Source organism: Oryctolagus cuniculus, chromosome 18, assembly GCF_964237555.1.
Source record: "Oryctolagus cuniculus chromosome 18, mOryCun1.1, whole genome shotgun sequence".
NCBI classification, from domain to species: domain Eukaryota; kingdom Metazoa; phylum Chordata; class Mammalia; order Lagomorpha; family Leporidae; genus Oryctolagus; species Oryctolagus cuniculus.
The window spans coordinates 56292671-56313984 of NC_091449.1; the positions used below are offsets into that span (position 1 = coordinate 56292671).

At 48.1% G+C, this 21314-nt stretch overlaps 1 protein-coding gene across 13 annotated transcripts in view; it reads left to right on the plus strand.

Moving 5' to 3' along the window:
• HYDIN (HYDIN axonemal central pair apparatus protein) overlaps positions 1–21314 on the plus strand; it is a 421089-nt gene that overhangs the window by 264058 nt on the left and 135717 nt on the right. For 12 of the 13 annotated variants that reach the window (XM_051847256.2, XM_051847253.2, XM_070062720.1 and 9 more), the window contains 6 exons: positions 8881–9021; positions 9643–9721; positions 11905–12015; positions 12267–12476; positions 14946–15083; positions 19806–19983. In XM_051847256.2, the coding sequence (XP_051703216.2) occupies positions 8881–9021; positions 9643–9721; positions 11905–12015; positions 12267–12476; positions 14946–15083; positions 19806–19983 (857 nt within the window). Of the gene's footprint in view, positions 1–8880; positions 9022–9642; positions 9722–11904; positions 12016–12266; positions 12477–14945; positions 15084–19805; positions 19984–21314 lie in introns of those variants that run through there. The other variant, XR_011384090.1, reaches the window with a different exon arrangement.

The following is a 21314-nucleotide window of genomic DNA, read 5'->3' on the forward strand; positions in this document are numbered from 1 at the left end:
AGAAAGAATCTCTTAAGATAGAAACAGCACAAAACAGTAATGAAACTATTACAATTTTGCTATCAAATTTTTATTCATCAAGACTGAAAGGACAAGCCGCAATCTGAGAGTTTGTAGAATACATACCACCTTCAGATGATCAGTGGACATAACAAAGAATACCTTCAAAGGAAAAGACACAACTGAATTTAAAAATGGCAGAGAATGATGAGCAGTTATTTCACAGAAGAGGAAATATGAATGGACAATAAAGAATAGGAAGATGTTCCAGTTCATTAGAAATCTTGAAAATGCGCTGCGGCTCACTAGGCTAATCCTCCGCCTAGCGGCGCCGCACACCGGGTTCTAGTCCCGGTCGGGGCGCCGGATTCTGTCCCGGTTGCCCCTCTTCCAGGCCAGCCCTCTGCTGTGGCCAGGGAGTGCAGTGGAGGATGGCCCAGGTGCTTGGGCCCTGCACCCCATGGGAGACCAGGAAAAGCACCTGGCTCCTGGCTCCTGCCATCGGATCAGTGCAGTGCGCCGGCCGCAGCGCGCCGGCCACGGCGGCCATTGGAGGGTGAACCAACGGCAAAGGAAGACCTTTCTCTCTGTCTCTCTCTCTCACTGTCCACTCTGCCTGTCAAAAAAAAAAAAAAAAAAAGAAATCTTGAAAATGGAAATTCAAACAACAGGTAGGCATCAGCACATCCCACCAGACTGGACAGCATTAAGTGTGGCCACACCAAGTGCTGCTGGGGTCATGGAGAAAGAGCAGCTTAGACATTGCTGATGGCAGTGGAAATTGATACCATTCTTTGGAAAGCAGTTTGTCATTTGCTGCTAAAATTGAAGGGCGCTCCCAGGGCTGTGCCAGTCTCCTGGCCTGTCTGGCTCTGTGGCACCTTCTTTAATTCTGCACCTGCCACCACTGTGTCCCCAGCAGGGTCCCCAGGTTGGCCCTTCCTCTCAGCTCTCCCAGGCCTCACCTTGCCCAGCAAACCTCCCTGTGGGGAGTCTCAGCCACACTTGCCAGAGGACTTTCTTCCCTCTGGTCCTCACTGGCTAAGCCCACCCCAGGGGTTAACTTTCCATCAGGCTGGGCTTCCATCATCTCATTTCCTTACCACTGACTCAAGAAGAAGAGGAGGGGCTGGCACTGTGGCATAGTGGGTAAAGCCACTGCCTGCAGTGCCGGCATCCCATATGGATGCCAGTTCAAGTCCCGGCTGCTCCACTTAAGATCAAGCTCTCTGCTATGGCTGGGAAAGCAGTGGAAGATGGCCCAAGTCCTTGAGCCCCCGCACGCACATGGAAGACACAAAGGAAGCTCCTGGCTTTCAATCGGCTCAGCTCTCATTGCAGCCATTTGGGGAGTGGAACCAGTGGATAGAAAACCTCTCTCTCTCTCTCTCTCTCTCTGCTTCTGCCTCTTTAACTCTGTCTTTAAAAAAAAAAAAAGAAGAGGAGGAGGAGCCCTTCCATTTTTATAAATTCATAAACAGGAAATACATCCATTGCTTTTCAAGGACAAGCGCTCTGTGCTTCCTTCTGTCAGTGATCTCCTCTCCCTCTTGATACTGGAAAGTTCTGTGTTCCTTTGTAATAATGAAACAAATATCTACCTCCTCGCACTCATTACAAATTGACATCAGTAGTACAATAAAGTCGCCTGTGAAAGAGAACAGTAGACCACCTTACACTCCCTCCTTGAGGTCCCCAGAGCGCTCCCAGGGTCCTCATCATCCAGGCCTCCTGTAGCGCAGGCACCTGGAACCTCCTGTCTTCCTGGGGTGGGGCAGCTGATTTATCAGATCTGCCTCTGGGGCTAATAAGAGGGCTGGATCAGAAACAGGTTCCCTGCCTTTGTATTGATCCTGTACACCCGGCAGGGGGACACCTACTGGGAGGGGAGGTTAGGCCTCTATTTGCTTTGTGCTTCACTTAAATGTTATCCCACTTCTATCTGCAATTCACATTAGTCCAATTTCCTGAGTTACCAGATTTGTGATCCCACAGATAAATGAGTTAGGCTGATTTTCATTTCAGTTTTGAGTGTTAACAAACCTTTGGTCCTGCTTTCATGCTATGAGGGAAGAATTCTAGCCACCTCACTCATATTAAAGATCCATTCTTTTTAAGGCATTTTCCTGCTAATGGAGAGCATGAGCCTTTTGGAGACTCGGCGTGAGCTCAGCTGGCTTTGAAAGAAATCAGTAGAGACGGTATGGGTGCATCTCTGAACCTGCGTCAGTGTTACATCTGCTTGGCTCATTTAGCGATCTCATTCTCAAAAAAGAGCTTATTTAACGTATCTACATGTTCATATCAATTAAAATCCCCCAAAGCTCACTACATCTACAGAAGGCCAGACAAGAAAAGAAATCAACTTGAAAATCCATGCAGTTTTGAAAGTATTTCTCAAGAGCTTTGAACCTGATGATGGGGGGATTTCACAGCCTGCCTGCTAGGCGGCCTTTCTGAGAGTGTGTAGCAGTGGGGCCACCTTCTGGAGCTTTGGTAGAAGTGGCCGTTTCACACAGAAACCCTCTGGCGGGCCTCCAGGTAGATTCCGGTCACATTCTTCCACCAAGCTCACCTCACCACAGGCTCCTGCTGGAAGGTCACCCCTAGGATAAGGTCGGGGCCAGTGCCGTCTTCCCTCACCTAGATGAGAATCAGCATGGGTCCCTCTTCTCCCCAAGTAAGGTCCCAGGCCATTGTATGTTCTTCGTGGGGGTTGCCGTTACTTTTGACAGCAGAAGGAGTGACCGGCTGTGGGCGTGGCTTGTGTGAAGTAAATCTAGGAGAGCCCTCACCTGTTGATCAGGCAGCTTCTCCAGGAAAGGTGTTGGGGGCGGGAGGCCTGGTGTCCGTTCAACTCAGTTCAGCCTCAGTTTTGTCATCTGAAGACTGAGGCTAACAGAGCACCAACATTACGCAGCTGTTGTGGGATTAATTTAGGCTGTGCTTATTAAGTGCTTCCTAGTAGCTGGTGGAGAGTAAGTGGTGAGTCAGGTTGGCTGCAGTCACTTAATTAGAGCACCTCCCTGGCACAGTTGCTTTTCCGCCATTTGTTTCAATGACCTTCTGGCCACTGCCTTCTCCTCGTTGGTTCTCAGCCTCGAGCGCACATCAGAATCACATCATTTTTTTTGTTGTTGTTCTTTTTTTGACAGGCAGAGTTAGACAGAGAGAGAGAGAGAGAGAGAAAGGTCTTCCTTTCCATTGGTTCACCCCCCAAATGGCTGCTACCTGGTCTCCCATGGGGTGCAGGGCCCAAGCACTTGGGCCATCTTCCACTGCCTTCCCGGGCCACAGCCGAGAGCTGGACTGGAAGAGGGGCAACCGGGACAGAATCCGGCACCCTAACCGGGACCAGAACCCGGGGTGCCGGCGCCGCAGGCAGAGGATTAGCCAAGTGAGCCATGGTGCCGGCCCACATCAGGAGCATTTTAAATCAGTAGCTGTGGTTGGCCCTCTGTCATCCCTAAGCCTCCCTGGGCAATCCCGATGGACAGCTGCAAGAGCCACTGTTTCAGAACTTTCAATTGCAACTCCTTTGGAGAACCTTTTAGAATATAGTTTTCAGGGGTCAATACCGTGGCACAGTGAGTGAGTTCACCACGTATGATGCTGTCATCCCACATCTGAGTACCAGTTCCTGTCCCTGCTGTTCTGCTTCCAGTCCAGATCCCTGCTGATGCTCCTGGGAAGGCAGTGGATGATGGTGCAGCTACTTGGGCCCCTGCCACCATGAAGGAGATGGAGGTCCTGGCTCCTGGCTTCAGCCTGACACAGCCCTGGCTTTAGCAACCATTTGGGGAGTGAACCAGCAGATGGAAGACTCTCTCCCCTGCCATGTGTCTCACTCAGTCTTAAATAAATAAATAAAGTTTCCTACTCTAAGGTCTGAGTAATTTGAGTTTCAGCTATGCGATTATCTCTTACGAACTTCCGCCTTAGCACAGGTGGCCAGTTGGAAGTACTCTTGGACATAATAATGTCACAGAGCTAGAGAGGTTGCTTTCCATAGTGGGTGTGTGTCTGTAGCTGGCTTCCCTTCTTGTGTGGCAGAGTTAGAATGTGCTGGCAGAGGAGGCACTGGGCCAGCCCCATCTGTTTCTGTCTGTCATTTGCTTACCAGTGTGGGAAGATCAGCAAGTGTAAGACCACAAATCCTGGCAATAAACAGGAAGCGTGGCAGAGACTTTTGTTTGTGCCCAGGGAGCTTAGGGATTTTAATATAATTTAAAACAATATCATCTACTCCGTTTAGAAATGAGAATTAGGTAGCCTGAGATAGTGGTTCTTGAGGTGATTTATTGAGGGAAGGCCTCAGGAGAAACTATGAGAGTAAAGACAGCAAGAAGGAGCTGGGCATGGGACGAAAGGGGAGAGATGGGATTTCAGAGTCTAACCTCTGCCTGGTCCTGTGGGAGCGCTGAAGTGTGGACTGCGTCGGAGTCTGTCCCACTCAGACGCAAGGAGACTGAGCTCTTGTAGCCATCACTGTCTTCACTCGGTCCTCTGCCTATAGGTGGAAGGCAGAACCTCACAGCAGCTCTGGGTGGGTGAGGCAGCTCCCATCAGGCCAGGACAATGCCTGTGTTCAGCCACCAACCACAGCACCTGGGGTTGGAGGGGAGGAGTGTATCATCATAGCAAAGTGGATCTAGCCAGTGCACCAACTGCATCTGCTACCACCACTGTACTGAAAGCACACTAAGCAGCATATGCCAGACCTCTTTGTGCAGTCTGTTTGGTAGACACTCCCAGAGCCCAGGTCGGTGCATCAGGGAGGTCATTGTGTCTGCTGCACTGCCATGCATGGACTTCGGGGGATATCGACACACATCTGCAGATGCCATGTCAGCCACAGCACACAACACCAGCCTGCACACGCGCCTGTTCTGGGGGTTTTGTTCTGGGAAAACACTGTTTGCAGTGAAGGGAGAACAGGAAATAAGTGTGGTGGATTTTTTTTAAGCTTGCAGCACAATATACTGTATTGATCCTTACCCAAGAGTTCAAAATAAAACATGAAGAGGGGAGCTGCGTATTTCACGCCAGTGCTGCTGCCAAGCTGCGGATCCGCGCACGCCTGACAGCCCCACAGCTCCAAGGGGAGTGTTTTTTTTTTTTTTTTCTGGCTCCTCCAGTGACTTTGATGTAGGTAACTCTGGAATTTGAGCAATATTGATTTTCCTTGTTTGCTACACATTCTCTCTCTCTTTTTTTTTTAATAACTGAATCTACTTCTGTTTGGGTCTGCCCAACAGGAACACAATCGTGTGTCCCTGTGGGTAAAATGGAATCTTATCCAGAAAACTCTACCACTGTTCTAGTTAAAATTTTTTGGAGCAGTTTTTCTGATTTGAAAGCTAAGTGAGAAGCTTTCACTATCCCCCGCAGCTCAGCTCAGACTGTTAGCAGAAAGGGCTGTGTCAGCCCTCTGTTTCCAGAGACCTCTCACTTCCCCGGTGTCCAGGTACCATTGGCAGGAGGTGTTATTTCTCCTTGGATGTGCACACTCCACAGCTTCGTGTTTTTCCTTTACAGATATTCCCACGTGCTTTTTTTTTTTTTCTTCACTCAGCACAACATCCTAGGGGGTGCAAATTTTGGATGAGAACATGCTTTTGTGTGGGGCGGTGATCCTGCCAGTCTCCCCAGGCCTCTCTGCTGACCTGGGGTGATTTAATAAGTGCTCAGAACTGTCTTTTGTTGATGTCCACTGTGCCTAGCCGGTATGGCTACAGTGATAACCCCACATTCATTATCAGCTCCATCCTGAGCTGTCATGTTGCCATTCCTATCCACAGCGGCTCCTCGGTCTGGCCCTTCATTAGAATCACCTGAGCCCTCCCTACCTGAGACCTGCCAAATCAGAATCCACCCAAGGTGGTGTCCAGATGTCTTTATTTTAAAGAGATTCCCAGTAGATTTTCCAGCACCTAGTACAACATGGATCCCTTGCCCGAAATTATGTGGTTTCAGCCTAAGGAAGGTAAAGTCAACTGGAGATAGCTCGTCTGGAACCAACCAAATGAAAGCTCATGAAAAACGATGAGATGTTTTTCTTGCTGCCCCAAGGCCACAGAGGTTGGAGTGCAGAACAACCAAGTTACCCTGCATGTTATCACAGTTCTGCAGGGAAATAAACCCAGACACAGATGGTGCAAGCGCAGTGTTTTCCCAACAGGAAAGTGGATCAATCATCCTTTGTTTTTTAATTTATCTATTTGAGAGGTAGAGTTATATATAGAGAGAGGTCTTTTATCTACTGGTTCACTCCCCAAATGGCCATGATGGCCAGGGTTGGATCAATCTGGAGCCAGGAGCTTCTTCCAGGTCTCCCATGCAGGTACAGGGACCCAAGGACTTGGGCCATTTTTCACTACCTTCCCAGGTCACCAGCAGAGAGCTGGATCAGAAGAGGAGCAGCCGTGTCACAGTTGGTGCCCATATGGGATGCTGGCACCACAGGTGGTGGCCCAACATGCCCCCAATCATCCTTCTTAAAAAGAGCAAGCAGGGTTTAGTTCAGAGCCTTTACCAGGCAAGCAAATAACAGTGATTTTTTTCTATTGATTTTTTTTCAGTAGTAAGTAGTACTGGGTTTTCTCTTATAGTGTCGATATAAAATTTTCCTTTAGAATAAGTCTGTTAATGAATACTATAATGTACTATTACGATGTAATCATTTGAATGGCTGAAATTAAAAATACAGAATGCCCAGAGTGAGTCAGAATGTAGACCAGTCAGTCTTCTAGTAGACTGCAAGCCATGGTATAAAATGGCACGTCCACATCCACTTTGGGAAGCAGTCCAGCACTTTCCTGTAACACTGAACATACTTATGCGACACAACCTAGCAATCCCATTCCGAGGGATCCACTCAAAAGGAACAAAAACACAGCTCACACACAGACTTGTACACAAACATTCATAGCAACTTTATGGCTAGCTTCAAAAAGCTGCCAACAGCCCAGGTGTCCATCAGCAAGAGGAATAAATAGCCACACTGTGGACTGCTATTCAGTTTAAAAAAAAAAAAAAAAGATTTCTGCTCCATGACACATGAGTCTCCAGAACTCCATGGTGAGTGCAGGAAGTCAGACATGAAAGAGTGCATATTTCTAATTCCATTTCTATGAAGCTGCAGGCAAACTTAATCTACAGAGACAAAAGACAGAGAAGTATCGGTACGGGGGACTGCTTAGCTCGATGAAAACCATCTGTTTGTTAATGTGGGTTAGTCACATGGGCAGACAGACAAGAGTACTTCAAAAATTCAGGGGTGAACGCAGCCAGCCAGTGGCCGCATGGTGAAGACACCAGGTAAGGCGCTCATTTCCCACATTTGGAAAGCATGGGCTCCATACTGACTGCAGCCTCCTGCTAACGCAGAGCCCAGGAGCCAGGGGTGATGACTCCAGGGATGGTGTTTCTGCCAGGAGACCTGCATGGCATTCCTGGCTTCCGGCTTCAGCTCCAGCCAGGGGCCATTGTGAACAGCTGGGCAGCGAACTAGTGAACGAGAGCTGTCTCTGTCTGTCTCTTCTCCTCTCTCTGCCTCTCAGATGGAGAATTTTTTAAAGTTCATGGAAATGCATATTATAAAAGCTATACATGTATTCCAGTTATTTTACCAAAACAAACATCTTTTAATCCCATTTCTCCATGAACTTTTTAAAACAAGATTCATTTATTTACTTGAAAGGCAGAGTTATGGGTGGGGGTGGGGGACAGAGATATCTTCCATCTGCTGGTTTACTCCCCAAATGGCTGCAATAGCCAGAGCTAGGTCGTGCCAAAACCAGGACACAGGAGCATCTTCCAGGTCTCCCACATGGATGGCAAGGGCCACCTTTCGCTGCTTTTCCAGGGAGCTGGGTTAGAAGTGGAGCAGCCAGGTCACAAACCAGCACCCATACAGGATGCCAACATTGAGGCAGCAGCTTAATCTGTTACACCACAATGCCAGCCCCATCCATGATATATATGTATATGTAAAATCATCAAACCACATGGTTTCAATGAGTGCTTTGTCTATATAAGTTATTCTTCAATATAATGGCTTTATTAAGTGATGCTCAGTTTGACAGTGGAATTCAGGAAGGAGCGCTGAAGAACAGAGTGGAGAGGGACCGTGTCCTAAAGCAGTGCAGGTGAAACTGTGAAATCGTGGAAGGGTTTCTCCCCATGCGAAGATGGGGCAGTGGTGGGAGCTTCCAACACTCAGTGGGTTTCCTGCCAAGCCTCTGCAAACACAGGGGGCCAGCGTGAATATAGATAAGCAATGGGGTTGAAACTGTTAGCAAGGGCTCGATACGAGTAGGGGAGGAGTGGAGAGGAGTCCATAAAAAGCGTGTTACTCTGAGGGACACAGGAAGGCTGGGGGTACCTCACCCCCAAGGCCTGGCAAGTCAGTAAACCTGGACCAGGGCTCCAGCAGTAGCTGGTCCAATCACCTGTTTCCCCCATGGTCTACTGCTCAGAGAATTTGAGTGACAGCAGAGCTCACAATGGGCCCAGGACCAGGGCGTGGCAAGCACAGCACTGAGGACACAACATTTTGGGAGGCAAGGTCAGGGAGGAAGCTTGCGTTTCCAGGTCTCTGAGAGCGAGGGAGTGCCTCACGTGCCCCACCCTCAGCCCGGCCTTGCTTTCTGGTTGTCTGGGAGCAGCATCTGCAGGCGCTCATCCAGGCCTGGTTCCATAGTCAGCTCCAGGGCGTGGTGAGAAAAGGTTTCCAGAGCAAGTGAGACCTTAGTAAGATCTGGAGAAGGCTGTGCCTTAGAAGCTGAAAGCCCACCAGGAACTGATTTGCAGAAGTTGAGTGTGCCTGTGTCCCTCCCTTGCCCAGTCCTGACCCCTGCCCACCGTGTGCCTTCACAGGTTTGTGACGTGGCCAAGGAAACCCTACAGTACCCTCCTGTCCCAGATCGAGTCCATCCCAGCAACATCTGCATCTGCCAGCTTAGCAGCAGTCCCAGCAACAACAGAGTCCACGGAGATGGATTTAAGTGATTCTATTAAGTAAGTGCAAAGCCAGCATGCATGTTCTTTAACACGCCATCTTACATGCTCAGTACTCGTCCCTTGTTTGTTCATTCAGCCGGTCACCAGTCAACAGTGAAAGGAGTGCTTTCGTGTGTTAGGCCTGGACGAGGCATCTGGAATAGGGAGCTGAAAGTCATCTCCACCCTCGGGGGCGTGTGGGGTCCTTACCCTGGGGGACTGAGTCCTTCCCGTCACATTGTCCTCTCCTTATGTCCGGGGTCTGAAGCCAGGATTGGGTCCAGGGTAACAAGCAGAAGGAATATGACAGTTCATCAGATGTTACTTCCACAGGGTAAAATGCTCCCTTAAGTGACAGGGCTTTCCCTTGAGCACTTACCACACATCCAGAAATGGTCTGAAAAGCTGCCAGTGCTTCCTAGGACTTTCTGCAAGTTGGACATGGGTTTAATGGCTCAGGAATAAAAAGAAATTGGCCAAGTCAGAGGCCTAGATGGCACACTTGAGGGCAAGGGGCAACAGAGCACTTGCCCTTGGGGTGTGGCAGAGGGAAGGGGAAGACAGGGTTGCTATCAGATGGAACTGTGGGGTGGTGGCTGCCCTGTGAGTGATTCTCCACCTCTTCGTTCAACTCCCCAGGACCATCCTCGGCGGCGACGACGCTGGGCCTGAAGAAAGAGAATCCAGAAAGAACAATGCACCTGCCATGATCTCAGAGGTATGGGTGCCTTTCCCCGGGAAAGGGCAAGTCGAGGGTCCTTTTCATACAACACAGGCAGAGTCAGGGGGCAGAGTGGCAAGTGCAGTGCTGGGGTTGAGCTGGCCAAGATCAGTTCCAAGCTAGACACTGCTGCAGCAGCCCCTCCAGGAGAGACCAGGATACCTCACTGCACAGCTCTCAGTAACGTCCAAAAGGAGAGAGATTGTCCTCAATAACTCTGCAGTAAAAACAAAGAGACCATGAAAGGTTAAAAATTCATACCTTTAGATTCTATAGATTCGCACACAAAGATGTTTATTGCTATAGAAATAGTTTTAAAAATGGAAAAAAGTAATGAAAAGTAAATTACTGTATCCCGTGATGATACACAGTCTTTTAAGATAGTGTCTTATGTCACTATCAGCGGAAAGAGGGGGTGAGCAGGCATCTTACAGACTTGGTAGGCGGAAGTAGGAATCACCATGACCTCTAAGACACAAACCATGGCCGGTGCATCAAATGTAAAATTCGTAGTTCTCCTAGAAAATTATTCTGCAGGTGCACCTCTCCCGCTATATAAAGACATGTGACTGTACTTGTACACTGCGGCTTTCCTTGTCAAAGCAAGAAAAAGTGGAAGCAACTTAATTTCACCAGTGGGAGACCAATGGATAAACTACACTGCATCTGCATAAGACATTAAATACTAGGAAGTCCTTCTTTGAAAAACCTGAGGATGTTCTCCATACGCTAATTTGGCACAGTTTCTGATATATTTAGTAAAAAATACTGCTTGCAAAATGGTGCATAGTGTGCTAACATTTATGTCAAGGAAAAAGGTACATAAAAACATCTAAGACTTATTTAACACTTATTACACGATTTGAACTGTTCCAAGCATTCTTTCTGCATTAATTCTTTTACTTTCCCAGCCACACTGTGAGGTGGATATTAAGATTTTTTCTCCATTTTCACAATGAGGGGCCACATCCATGGAACAGTGGAGGTGGAAGCTTGGCCCTCACCCACTAGGTTACGTCATCTCCAGATACTCATATAGACACATGTACCCTTGCGTAGAATGTCTCTGCATGTATGTTTCGTGACGGCAGGAATTGTTTTTCTGCTTTGTTTACCAGTATCTCCCTAGGATCTAGAACTAGTTCATAGCAAGCCCTCAGTAAATGTTATGAATGAAGAGAAAGCTAAGTGAAATGTATAAGAAGCTGGACAGTGATTACCTGGGGAGGGAAACTGGAGGGCTAGGAATAGGCATGGGAATCTTGTGCTTTTTCCCGCATACCCTTTCGTATGTCTTAATCTGCATCACACGTGTGCTGACTGCCTCGTGTTAGTCTTTCACCTGGTGCTTGTGGAGAGTGCTCAGTCATTTGGGAAGGCAGCACTAATGTTATGCCAACTGAAGAATCAGAATGCAGCTGTACATACAGTATATAGACATACACCCGCATCTACCATATTACCCAATAATCGATTTTGCTTTTTTGTGGAGCTTTCCACATTTTTTCAGATTTTTTCTTAGATTGTAGACATGTAAGTAAATAAAACACATGCCTTTTAAATGTTAATTCTCATTATTCTATTTTCAAAGACATTTGTCATAGGAAATTGAAGAATACAGGAAAATTAAAGCAAAACCCCTCAATATCTTACTACAGACTTGGTAGGCGGAAGTAGGAATCACCATGACCTCTAAGACACACAACATGGCCGGTGCATCAAATGTAAAATTCGTAGTTCTCCTAGAAAATTATTCTACTTCAATTTTTAGCAAGCAACCTCCCTGATATCTCTATTTACATATGCAAATCTCTGAATGGACTTCGGCTCACAGCTTTGGGAACATGAGGCATATGTAATCTGATGTGAATGGAACTGCTTTTTCACTCAATAATATCTTGTGCACATCAGTCCTGGTCCATAAATAAGTAACCTTACATCATCCTAAAGTGCCCCCTTATTGATGGGCATTTAGTTTGCTTTCAGAGTTCTTTCATTATAAATTAAACTGAAGTAAACATCCTTGTGCATACACTTTGGGCACTTCTCCCTTGGGGAAAAAATGAACTATGTGTGCAACCATACACAACATACACTCTCTTTCTGTCAGGGGCGGGGAAGAGCGCACCGATGACCCCTTTCAGACACTTGCTAGATTCCGCTGCATCTTTCATTCCTAGGGAGCAAAACCTTGCTCTGCTGAGACAGAAAGGACGCAGAGCCAGCTGGAGTGTCCGGAACCCCCATGGATCTTTGAGCAGGATGAGATGCTTTCCATTGGGATAGAAGAAGTGAGTACCACCTCTGGGCCCTAAGCCAGCTGATGCTAACTTTTCTAACTGAGTCCCACATCAGACCTTCAGTCTCACTAGAGCACTGTTGCTGCCATCACCATCAGTATGTTTTCGGGGTGCTGGGCTGGTCCCCTCTAGGCCAACAAGTGAAAAGTCGGAGATTTATGTCTGCAAATGACCTGATTTTAGCTTAGCCCTCGCAGGCCCTTCATGCCAACAGCTGTTCTCATGTAGGACTCTCTCCGCAGGTGTTCGACATTCTGCCCCTCTACGGGGTGCTGCAGCCACACAGCAGCCACCAGATATCCTTCACCTTCTATGGTCACTGTGACATCGTTGCCCAGGCCAAAGCTCTGTGCAAAGTGGAAGAAGGGCCCACCTATGAGATAATACTAAAGGGAGAGGCATCCATAATCAACTACTCCTTCGACACCACATATATTAACTATGGATTACAGGTACTGCAAACCTGAGCCCTGGGCCCTGTCCTCTCCTGAGGCCCTGATCACTACAGCGTCACCATCACCCGGTCCTCGATCCCTAACCCGGACCAATCTCTGACTGCCAACTGTTTGCCTTGACATTTCACCCACTTTTCTCACCTTCTCCTGAAATTCATCACGTCAGACACTGACGTCTGTGACTCCCCTTTCAGCCCACAAGTCCCTCCCAGCCTCTGATCCTTTGCATAGCACTACTTTTGTCGCACCCTTGAGTTTAAGACCCCTAGGGCTTTCCCACCACACTCTACCCTTCAATGCTGTCCCCATTATCCTTCCAGCATCCAGTTTGCAAGTTCACCTGCGAGGGTCCCTCTCAGAGTCCATGGTCCCTGCCCTTCACCACTCCGTGGGGTCTCATCAAAGTCCTGCCTCAGTTACTACAGCGGTTCTTCCCACCCTATGATGTGCACCCAGCTCACCCGGAACATCATCCAAGTTGCAGACTCTGATTCAATAGGTCCAGGGTGGGGTCGGAGAATTTGCTTTGTGAGCAAGCTCCCGGGTGATGCACGTGCTGCTGGCCCCTAGACCCACTGCAAGCAAAGGGTTGAAGTGCACTCAGAGCCTCCACCACTGACCCATGTAAACACCACTGCCAGGTAACATTTCCCCCAGATGGCATTCTCATTCCATCAGCCCTTGGCCAGTTAATCCCAGATTTGTTTGAAAAAGCAAGGTAGTATTGAGAAAAGAGCAGGGATTTGTATCCTGTTTAATCTCCAGTGAGTGTGACCTTGGACCCATCAGCCAACCTCTTGAAGCCTCACTGAGATAGCAGAGCCCATCATGCCAGGAGGTTGAGGTCGCTTAAGTAAAGCATCTGGTCACAGCTGTGCCTGGGTCAGAGCAGGCCTTCAAATGTCCAGAGTTCCTCCCTCTGTATCCTGAGGGAGCCATCGTCTTCCACCTGAGGAAGGGCATCCTAAGCCCCTTTATTAACTGATGCTCCTTACACAGTAAACTTCTTTCTCACAATTCCCCTTCATAGCCCATTCATCTGATTGTGGCCAAGCTGGCTTACCCTCTGGCCCCAGTGTAGCCCCGTTCCAACTGGCTGCCCACTTCCTCTTGTCTTATCCCTCTCATCTCCCACTCTGCCAACCCCAAACCTGAGCATCCTGTGAGACCCAGCTCAGCTTCCTCCCCCGCTTACTTATAGCCTTTGCCACAATATAAGTTACCTTCTGGCTTTTGTCTTGGAATAACTGCTAGTAATTCTGTCTATGCACCTTCTCTCCCCAGTTGTATTTCATTTTAGGTACTCAAACACCATATCTATAAAATTTTAATGAGGATTAGGTCCCCATAATATAGCCACTGCATTAGTAATTATTGAATTAATGTGTACTTATAGATAAATGATTGTGCCTAAAATCAGATTCAGCCAACATCTGTTGAGCCCTTCTCCCTCGTGTTGATCAGATAGACTTTTCTTTCCTTCATCACCTCCAGGGTCCTCTGGGCAACTGGATTTGGCTCAGTCTGAGTGTATTCTTTAAAACAGCTCATCTTTGCCCTAGCTTGTACTGAGGGCCCTGCAGCGGGCTTGATTTGTGGTTAGTGGACCTGCTAACCTAACTGGTGAATTACATTAGCAAAAGCCCAGGAAAAAGAACATACCTGGTCTGTGACATCCAGCATTCTCGAATAAATGAAAAAATTCATTCCAGAATGTTCTGAATGCCAAGCCTATTGTTTTTCTTACAAGATAAAATTCAAAAGGGAAGTCTTCTTAGTATAGGAAGCTTACTTTAAGATTGGACTAGAGGGCCGGCGCCACGGCTCACTAGGCTAATCTTCCGCCTAGCGGCGTCGGCACACCAGGTTCTAGTCCCGGTCGGGGCGCCGGATTCTGTCCCGGTTGCCCCTCTTCCAGGCCAGCTCTCTGCTGTGGCCAGGGAGTGCAGTGGAGGATGGCCCAGGTGCTTGGGCCCTGCACCCCATGGGAGACCAGGAAAAGCACCTGGCTCCTGGCTCCTGCCATCGGATCAGCGCGGTGCGCCGGCCGCAGCGCGCCAGCCGCGGCGGCCATTGGAGGGTGAACCAACGGCAAAAGGAAGACCTTTCTCTCTCTCTCTCTCACTGTCCACTCTGCCTGTCAAAAAATTTAAAAAAAAAAAAAAAAGATTGGACTAGAGACAAGTTCCTGTGGTGAAGAAACGGAGGTACAGAGAGGTGAGAGGCTCACCCCCCACCCCGACCCCCACCAGGCCTGAATTAAGTCTGGTGTTAGGATGAGGGCCAGGTTTTCAGAGTTGAAGGGTTGTCCTCTGCCCCAGTGGGCACCTTTCTGTGGGGCCGAAACGTGCACCATCCAGGGTCTGTTTCACAAAAGTGAACTCCTGTCTCCATGAGGCTCATTGGTCCCTCACCCTTGTCAGGTGGTGGTGGTGCCACTACCCCTCCCTTTCTTCTCCCCTCAAGCTGTTTGACCATGTCACGGAGCATGAAATCACACTGACAAACCTCGGGAAGGTTGGCTTTGACTTCAAGGTTCTAACTAACCACCAGTCTTCACCAGACATCCTTGTCCCAGGAGTGCCCTTCATCCAGCCTTCCTCGGTAAGTAATGGCAGGAGGGACCCGAATTCCACCCCACAAGTCACTCCTCCGGCCTAGGTGAGCATTCACTGCCAAGAGTATGGGTGTGATTGTCAAGAACTCTCAGAAGCAATTAAAAAATAAATCCAGGCCAATTCATTCATTTATTACACAAGTATTTTATCAAATTCTACATTAGCCAGTTTCTAGGCACCAGGGATGTGGCAGTGAACAAGACAGATACAACCCATGGGTTGTTTTCATGGAAATAAGAATCATTTCTTTCCACTAATGCCCTCAGCCCTCCCCCGTAACTCCCAAGGGCTTCCTCTCTACACTCAACACCAAATCAAAGCAGCTTCCAATTAGCAGCTGTGAGAGAGCCAGCAGGCTGTCATGGGCCAAATTGGCTTTAGAAGCAAGTGTAGAGATGGTTCCTTGTTCATACTTTGTTGATCTGCCAGTTTTAAGGAACTAAAATTTTCTCATTATGAAAATAACATTATTATTACAGAAAAAATAGAAAATATAAAAAAGGAGAGAGGGGTGGACATTGTAGCACCTTGGACACTCACATCCCCGTCAGAGTGCCTGGGTTTGGGTCCACGTCCAGTCCAGCTTCCAGCTAATGCCTGAGAAGGCAGCAGCTGTCACCCCTGTGGAAGACCCAGTTGGAGTTCTGGGCTCCTGGGTTTGGCCTGCCCCAGACCTGGATATTACAGGCATTTGGAGAGTGAACCAGTGGATGGACAATCAATACCTCTCCCCCACCCCCACCCCCATTTATTTCTGTCTCTGCCTTTCAAATAAAATGAGAATAAATTTAAGTTTAAATTTTAAAAAACCAAAAATGAAAATCTCTTATTCTCTGTAATGGTTTGTAAACTAAATCAGTTCTTTGCTTTTTGACAAGTTGACAGAACTTGGTTCTGCTGCCATATATTCCTTTTGAGGGGGTAATTTTTTTTACTTGTTAAACTTCTGTATAGGTACAGATATATTTAGAGTTGTTTTGAGTTCTGGTTCTTATTTTTCTAGAAATTATTTTTACAAATATGCTTCAATACAAAGATACTTTTAAAAAGTCCATGAAAAACATACAGTATGAAGCAGTTATGCATGGATTTCAAATTTCTTGCACAAAATAATCATCTTTTAATTGTATTTTTCTGTGAATTTTGTGAAGGCCCTTCAAATGTTAGCATAAAGTTTGCTCATAATCATCTATGATTTGTAAAATATTATTGATATATCTGTATTTATGAACCATTTTTCTTTTTTTAATCTTACTTTTTTTGGTGACCTATCATTATATTCTCAGTCAGTCTTGCCAGAGTTTTGTATATTTGTAGTCTTTTTTTTTTTTTTGCAAAAAAAAACTGATGGTTACCCCTCAACCTGTAACCATAGTCTGAATTTTGTATTTCTCATTGCCTTTATTTTAGAGATTTATTTATTTATTTGAAAGGCAGAGTTACAGAGAGGCAGAGGCAGAGAGGGAGAGAGGGAGAGAGAGGTCTTCCATCTGCTGGTTCACTCCCCAGATGGCTGCAATAGCGTGAGCTATGCTGATCCAAAGCCAGAAGCCCAGAACTTCCTCCTGATCTCCCACGCAGGTGCAGGGGCCATGTGTATGGGATGCCAGCACTGCAGGCTCTTACCCACTGTGCCACAGCACTGGCCCCTGTTATTGCCTTTTTAAAAATGGTTTTCCACAAGTGGGAGCTTTTCCTGGGAATTTTCTCAGGATTGGAATAGCCGGATCGTAGTTTATGTTGTCGCTCCCCCTCTTCGTGGAGGAACGACACAGGACCCTGCGCTGTTCTTTCGTCTGCTCGGCCCTCCCCGGGTTTGCTGCTGGTTCTTCCCGGGTTGGCTACTATCCCTTCCACCTCCGTGGAAGGGCAGTTCCCCCTGGCCGCATTCCCCACTTCCGCAGGGGAGCGGCACACTGTCGGACGGCTCTTCTCGGGGGCTGCACAGGTGTTCCTTCAGCTAGATGTTCCCCATAGATGTTCCTGGTGCATGCCGTCTCTCTCCTCCTTTATAGTCCTCCTCCGCCAATCCTAACTCGGCTGCCCACACGCCGAGTACGCTGCTCTCCAATCAGGAGCAAGTCCTACAGTTTATTAGTTGAACTGGAGGCAGCTGTGCGGAAGCTGTTTACTTCTCTCCCAGCGCCATATTGTGGGAGAGCAGATGCATAGAATAAGTCTTAATTCGAGTAACTTAGTCTAGTCCGGATTGCTCCCCACAGATCCCCCTTTCTTTTTATTTTTTAGCGTTGATACGCGCCTGTCTTCGGTGTCCCGCGGCACACACTCTGCTCTACTTGCTAGAGTTGCCACAGGCTCTTACAAGTCCTATCAATCAGGAAAACCGAATCCGGGTCCTCTCTTCGCCATGTTGTGAGGAGGTTTTTAGGCGCTGATGCGTGCCTGTGTTCGGTGCCCTGCAGCGCATGCTCTGCTCTGCCTGCAGGGGACTTACAAGACCTATCAGGCAAACCGAATCCAAGCCTTCTCATTGCCGTATTGTGGGGGAGACTTATTAGTGTTGGTTCGTGCCTATCTTCGGTGACCTGCAGCTCATACTCTGGTTGAGCTGCTTGCTGGCACTTACCGCCTTAAATCAGGCAGACCGAATCCAAGCTTAATATTGTTGTATTGTAGGGAAGCCTTACTGATGTTAATTCGTGCCTGTCTTCGGTGACCTGCGGCGCATAAGCTGCTAGCCGCCGCAGGTGCTCATCGCCTCACTTGATTAGGCAGACCGAATCCAAGCTCTCTAATTGGCATGTTGAGGGGAGGCCTTATTTTTCTCTATTTCTCTATCTCCGGGCATTCCTACCTCTCCCATTTCACTTCTATCTTCCAGCATTCCCATTTCTCTTTTACTTCACTTCCAAACTTCTGTTTCTCTTATCCCTGCGGCTTTCCGGCACCTCGCCCCGCCGGCGGGTTCCTGGCTCTGCGCCGCTTCAGCCCGTGCGCCTCTCTCATCTGCACAGCTTCCCGGCTTTGCGCGGCTCGGCTTCACGCGCTCCGCGGTCTCCACGCTTAACCCTTTCGCGTCTGAACCACGGCCTACGCCAGCCCCGTTCCCTATCTATTCACGCCCCGTGCTCTCTCTGCACGCGGCGGCTTCCGCGAGTAACACAGCGTAGCTTGCGTCTCCACCACTAGCATTCAATCCAAGTTCCCTGGGCTAGCCTGGCGAATTCAACCCAGCGTACGTCTCCGCCCCACGATTTGGCTTCCCGTCCTTTGCTCCCCGGGCTAATCAGACGGATCCCAATCTGGCTTACGTCTCAGCTTCTGGTTTCAACTTTTCGCCCCCTATTCCCGGGCTAACTTGAGAACCCCAAAGTGGCTTTCGTCTCCGCCTCGGCCTGCCCCCCGCGGCTTCAATTTCCCTAACATTTTTCTCTACCCGGTATGTTTCCCCAAGCTTTCCTCCAACAATACTCCTCCCTCATTTCTCCTGGCCTCTCCCCACAGTCCGCATCCGAGTCTGTTTGTTCTAGCTTTCACTTTCGCTTTCGACCTTAGAGATTTCTCCCAGCTTCCCCCCGTAGTCCGTATCCGAGTCTATGCCTAGGCTTTCAATAGCTTCTTCCGGCTCCTTTTTCGTCCGGTTTTTCCCTAGGCTGTTTCGAGTCTATGCCTAGGCTTTCAATAGCTTCTTCCGGCTCCTTTTTCGTCCGGCTTTTCCCTAGGCTGTTTGCTAGTTTCTCTCTCCGGTATTTTCCCATTTCTTCCCGTTTCTTCCCTCCTAAGTTTGCTATCCGTCCTAGGTTTCCTAATCCGAGCTAGGTTTCCTATCCGAGTCACGGCACCATTATGTCGCTCCCCCTCTTCGTGGAGGAACGACACAGGACCCTGCGCTGTTCTTTCGTCTGCTCGGCCCTCCCCGGGTTTGCTGCTGGTTCTTCCCGGGTTGGCTACTATCCCTTCCACCTCCGTGGAAGGGCAGTTCCCCCTGGCCGCATTCCCCACTTCCGCAGGGGAGCGGCACACCGTCGGACGGCTCTTCTCGGGGGCTGCACAGGTGTTCCTTCAGCTAGATGTTCCCCATAGATGTTCCTGGTGCATGCCGTCTCTCTCCTCCTTTATAGTCCTCCTCCGCCAATCCTAACTCGGCTGCCCACACGCCGAGTACGCTGCTCTCCAATCAGGAGCAAGTCCTACAGTTTATTAGTTGAACTGGAGGCAGCTGTGCGGAAGCTGTTTACTTCTCTCCCAGCGCCATATTGTGGGAGAGCAGATGCATAGAATAAGTCTTAATTCGAGTAACTTAGTCTAGTCCGGATTGCTCCCCACATATGTGTGTGTTTGACTTGATGAAATGGTGTGAGAGTCTTCAGGGCTTATTCCCCACCAGCTGTGCATAGGAGATTCCTTTGATGCATATTCTCACCAAAAAACTTGGTAGATCTTGTAGTTTAAAAACACTTTTATTATTATCTTAGTTAGCATTTCCCTGATAACTTACAAGAGTGAGCATTTTTTACTGCTTGTATTTGCTATTTTGTTTTCTCTTTCATGAAATGTCAGGTCATATGTGTTGCCTATTTCTCTGTTGTTTTCTTGTCATTTTCTTACAGCTTCATAGGAGTGGATTTTGGGGGAGGTGTGTGAGTAGAGAATAACCAACATAAATGTCTTTTGGGATTATCTAGTGCATCAAGCTAGAAGTTCATTTGTAAATTTTAAAGTGCTCTCTGACCTTTCTACCACATAGGGTTTTATCAGTTCGCATAATGAGCAGGTGCTAAAGATTTCCTACCTACCTGGAGTACCTGAGGTATTCCAAAGGAATTTCCAGATACAGATCGCCCACCTGGACCCGGAAAATATCACCATCAGTGGAGAGGGGATTTTTCCTCGAATCAGCCTTGATCTCCCCAGAAATCTCAGAGGTACTTCCACACCCATTAATAGTATCTCCCCACTGCGGGACAAATGAGGTGGTTTTGCTTTGCTTCTTTGAAGGTTGATGGCGGGGGGGTGGGGTGGGGTGGGGGGATTTGACTTCCTGACTTGGAAATACTGAGACAAAATATGGCCCGTGATAGTGCCAAAGTAAGACCGCGAGAAATGCTGCCATACTTGCACTGCTTTTAGAGGCACAGGGAATTCCTCCCCAGAGCCTTTCTGCTCAGTGCACGTTCCCTCTGGCCGCAGGCCTCCCGGGGCTTTCTTTCCCACCACCTTGCTCACCGATGTCTTCTTGCTTGAGAAAGCGAATGCTTATATACTTCCAAGAGCAGAATTCTCAGAACATAAACTGTACCAGGAGGAAACCACAGATTCGGAACCCTTCCTCAGTGCCCCACAGTTTGAAGGCTGAAAATCAGATCTATTAGTCTGCCCCCATGTTCAGCCATGGCTTTTCTGGTCCTGCCTGGCCCCAGGGCCATCTGCAGTGCCAGGATGGTACAGAAACTCAACTGAGCACCTCCCTAAGCCGTCAGCCATCCCCCGTTCTTTCTTCCTGACACAGGGCACAGGACAAGAGGTCACGAGAAACCTTTCACTCCTCTTTGTGGAGCTCTCTTCAACTCCCTGCAGTCTACTTTCCCTAAAAATCTTTAGACTAAGTCCTCACTCCGCAGCTCCTCCTCCTCACCCATGCCCTGCACTCACTCACTCGCCTGCGATGACCGTCCACTGAATTCTCACTGTCCACCACCTGAAGCTCAAACATAATTATTAACAAAGCCATGACCGCGTCACACTCTAGTAGCTAGATTTCCTGTCATACGGGTGCTACTCCAACTCTGCATACACAGCTGGCCCTCAGCATCTGCAGTTGCTTGATTCTAAGATTCTCCCCAGTGTCAAAATCTACAGATACCTAAATCCCTTATGCACGTATAAATGGCATAGCATTTGCCTATAACCCACATATAACCTCCCATTTATTTAAGTCATCTCTAGGTTTCTTATAATACCTAATACAATATAAATAATATGTGAATAGTTGTTATTCTGTATTGTTTAAGGAAAGATGACAAGAAAAATGTTTAGCGCAAACATAATTTTTGGTCAAGTATTTTCGGTAAGCAGTAGGTCAAATCCACAGATGCAGAATCCAGGGATTCCAAGGGCTGGCTATGCTTGTCAGGAAGGAAAGCCTTTGCCACATCTGAAAACCTAGGACCCACCTTAGCAGGGCAGTAGGCGTGGTTTGACCAGTAAGGGCTTAAAATCATTTATTTGAATCCTGCTGGCTTTCCTGTGCTACAGC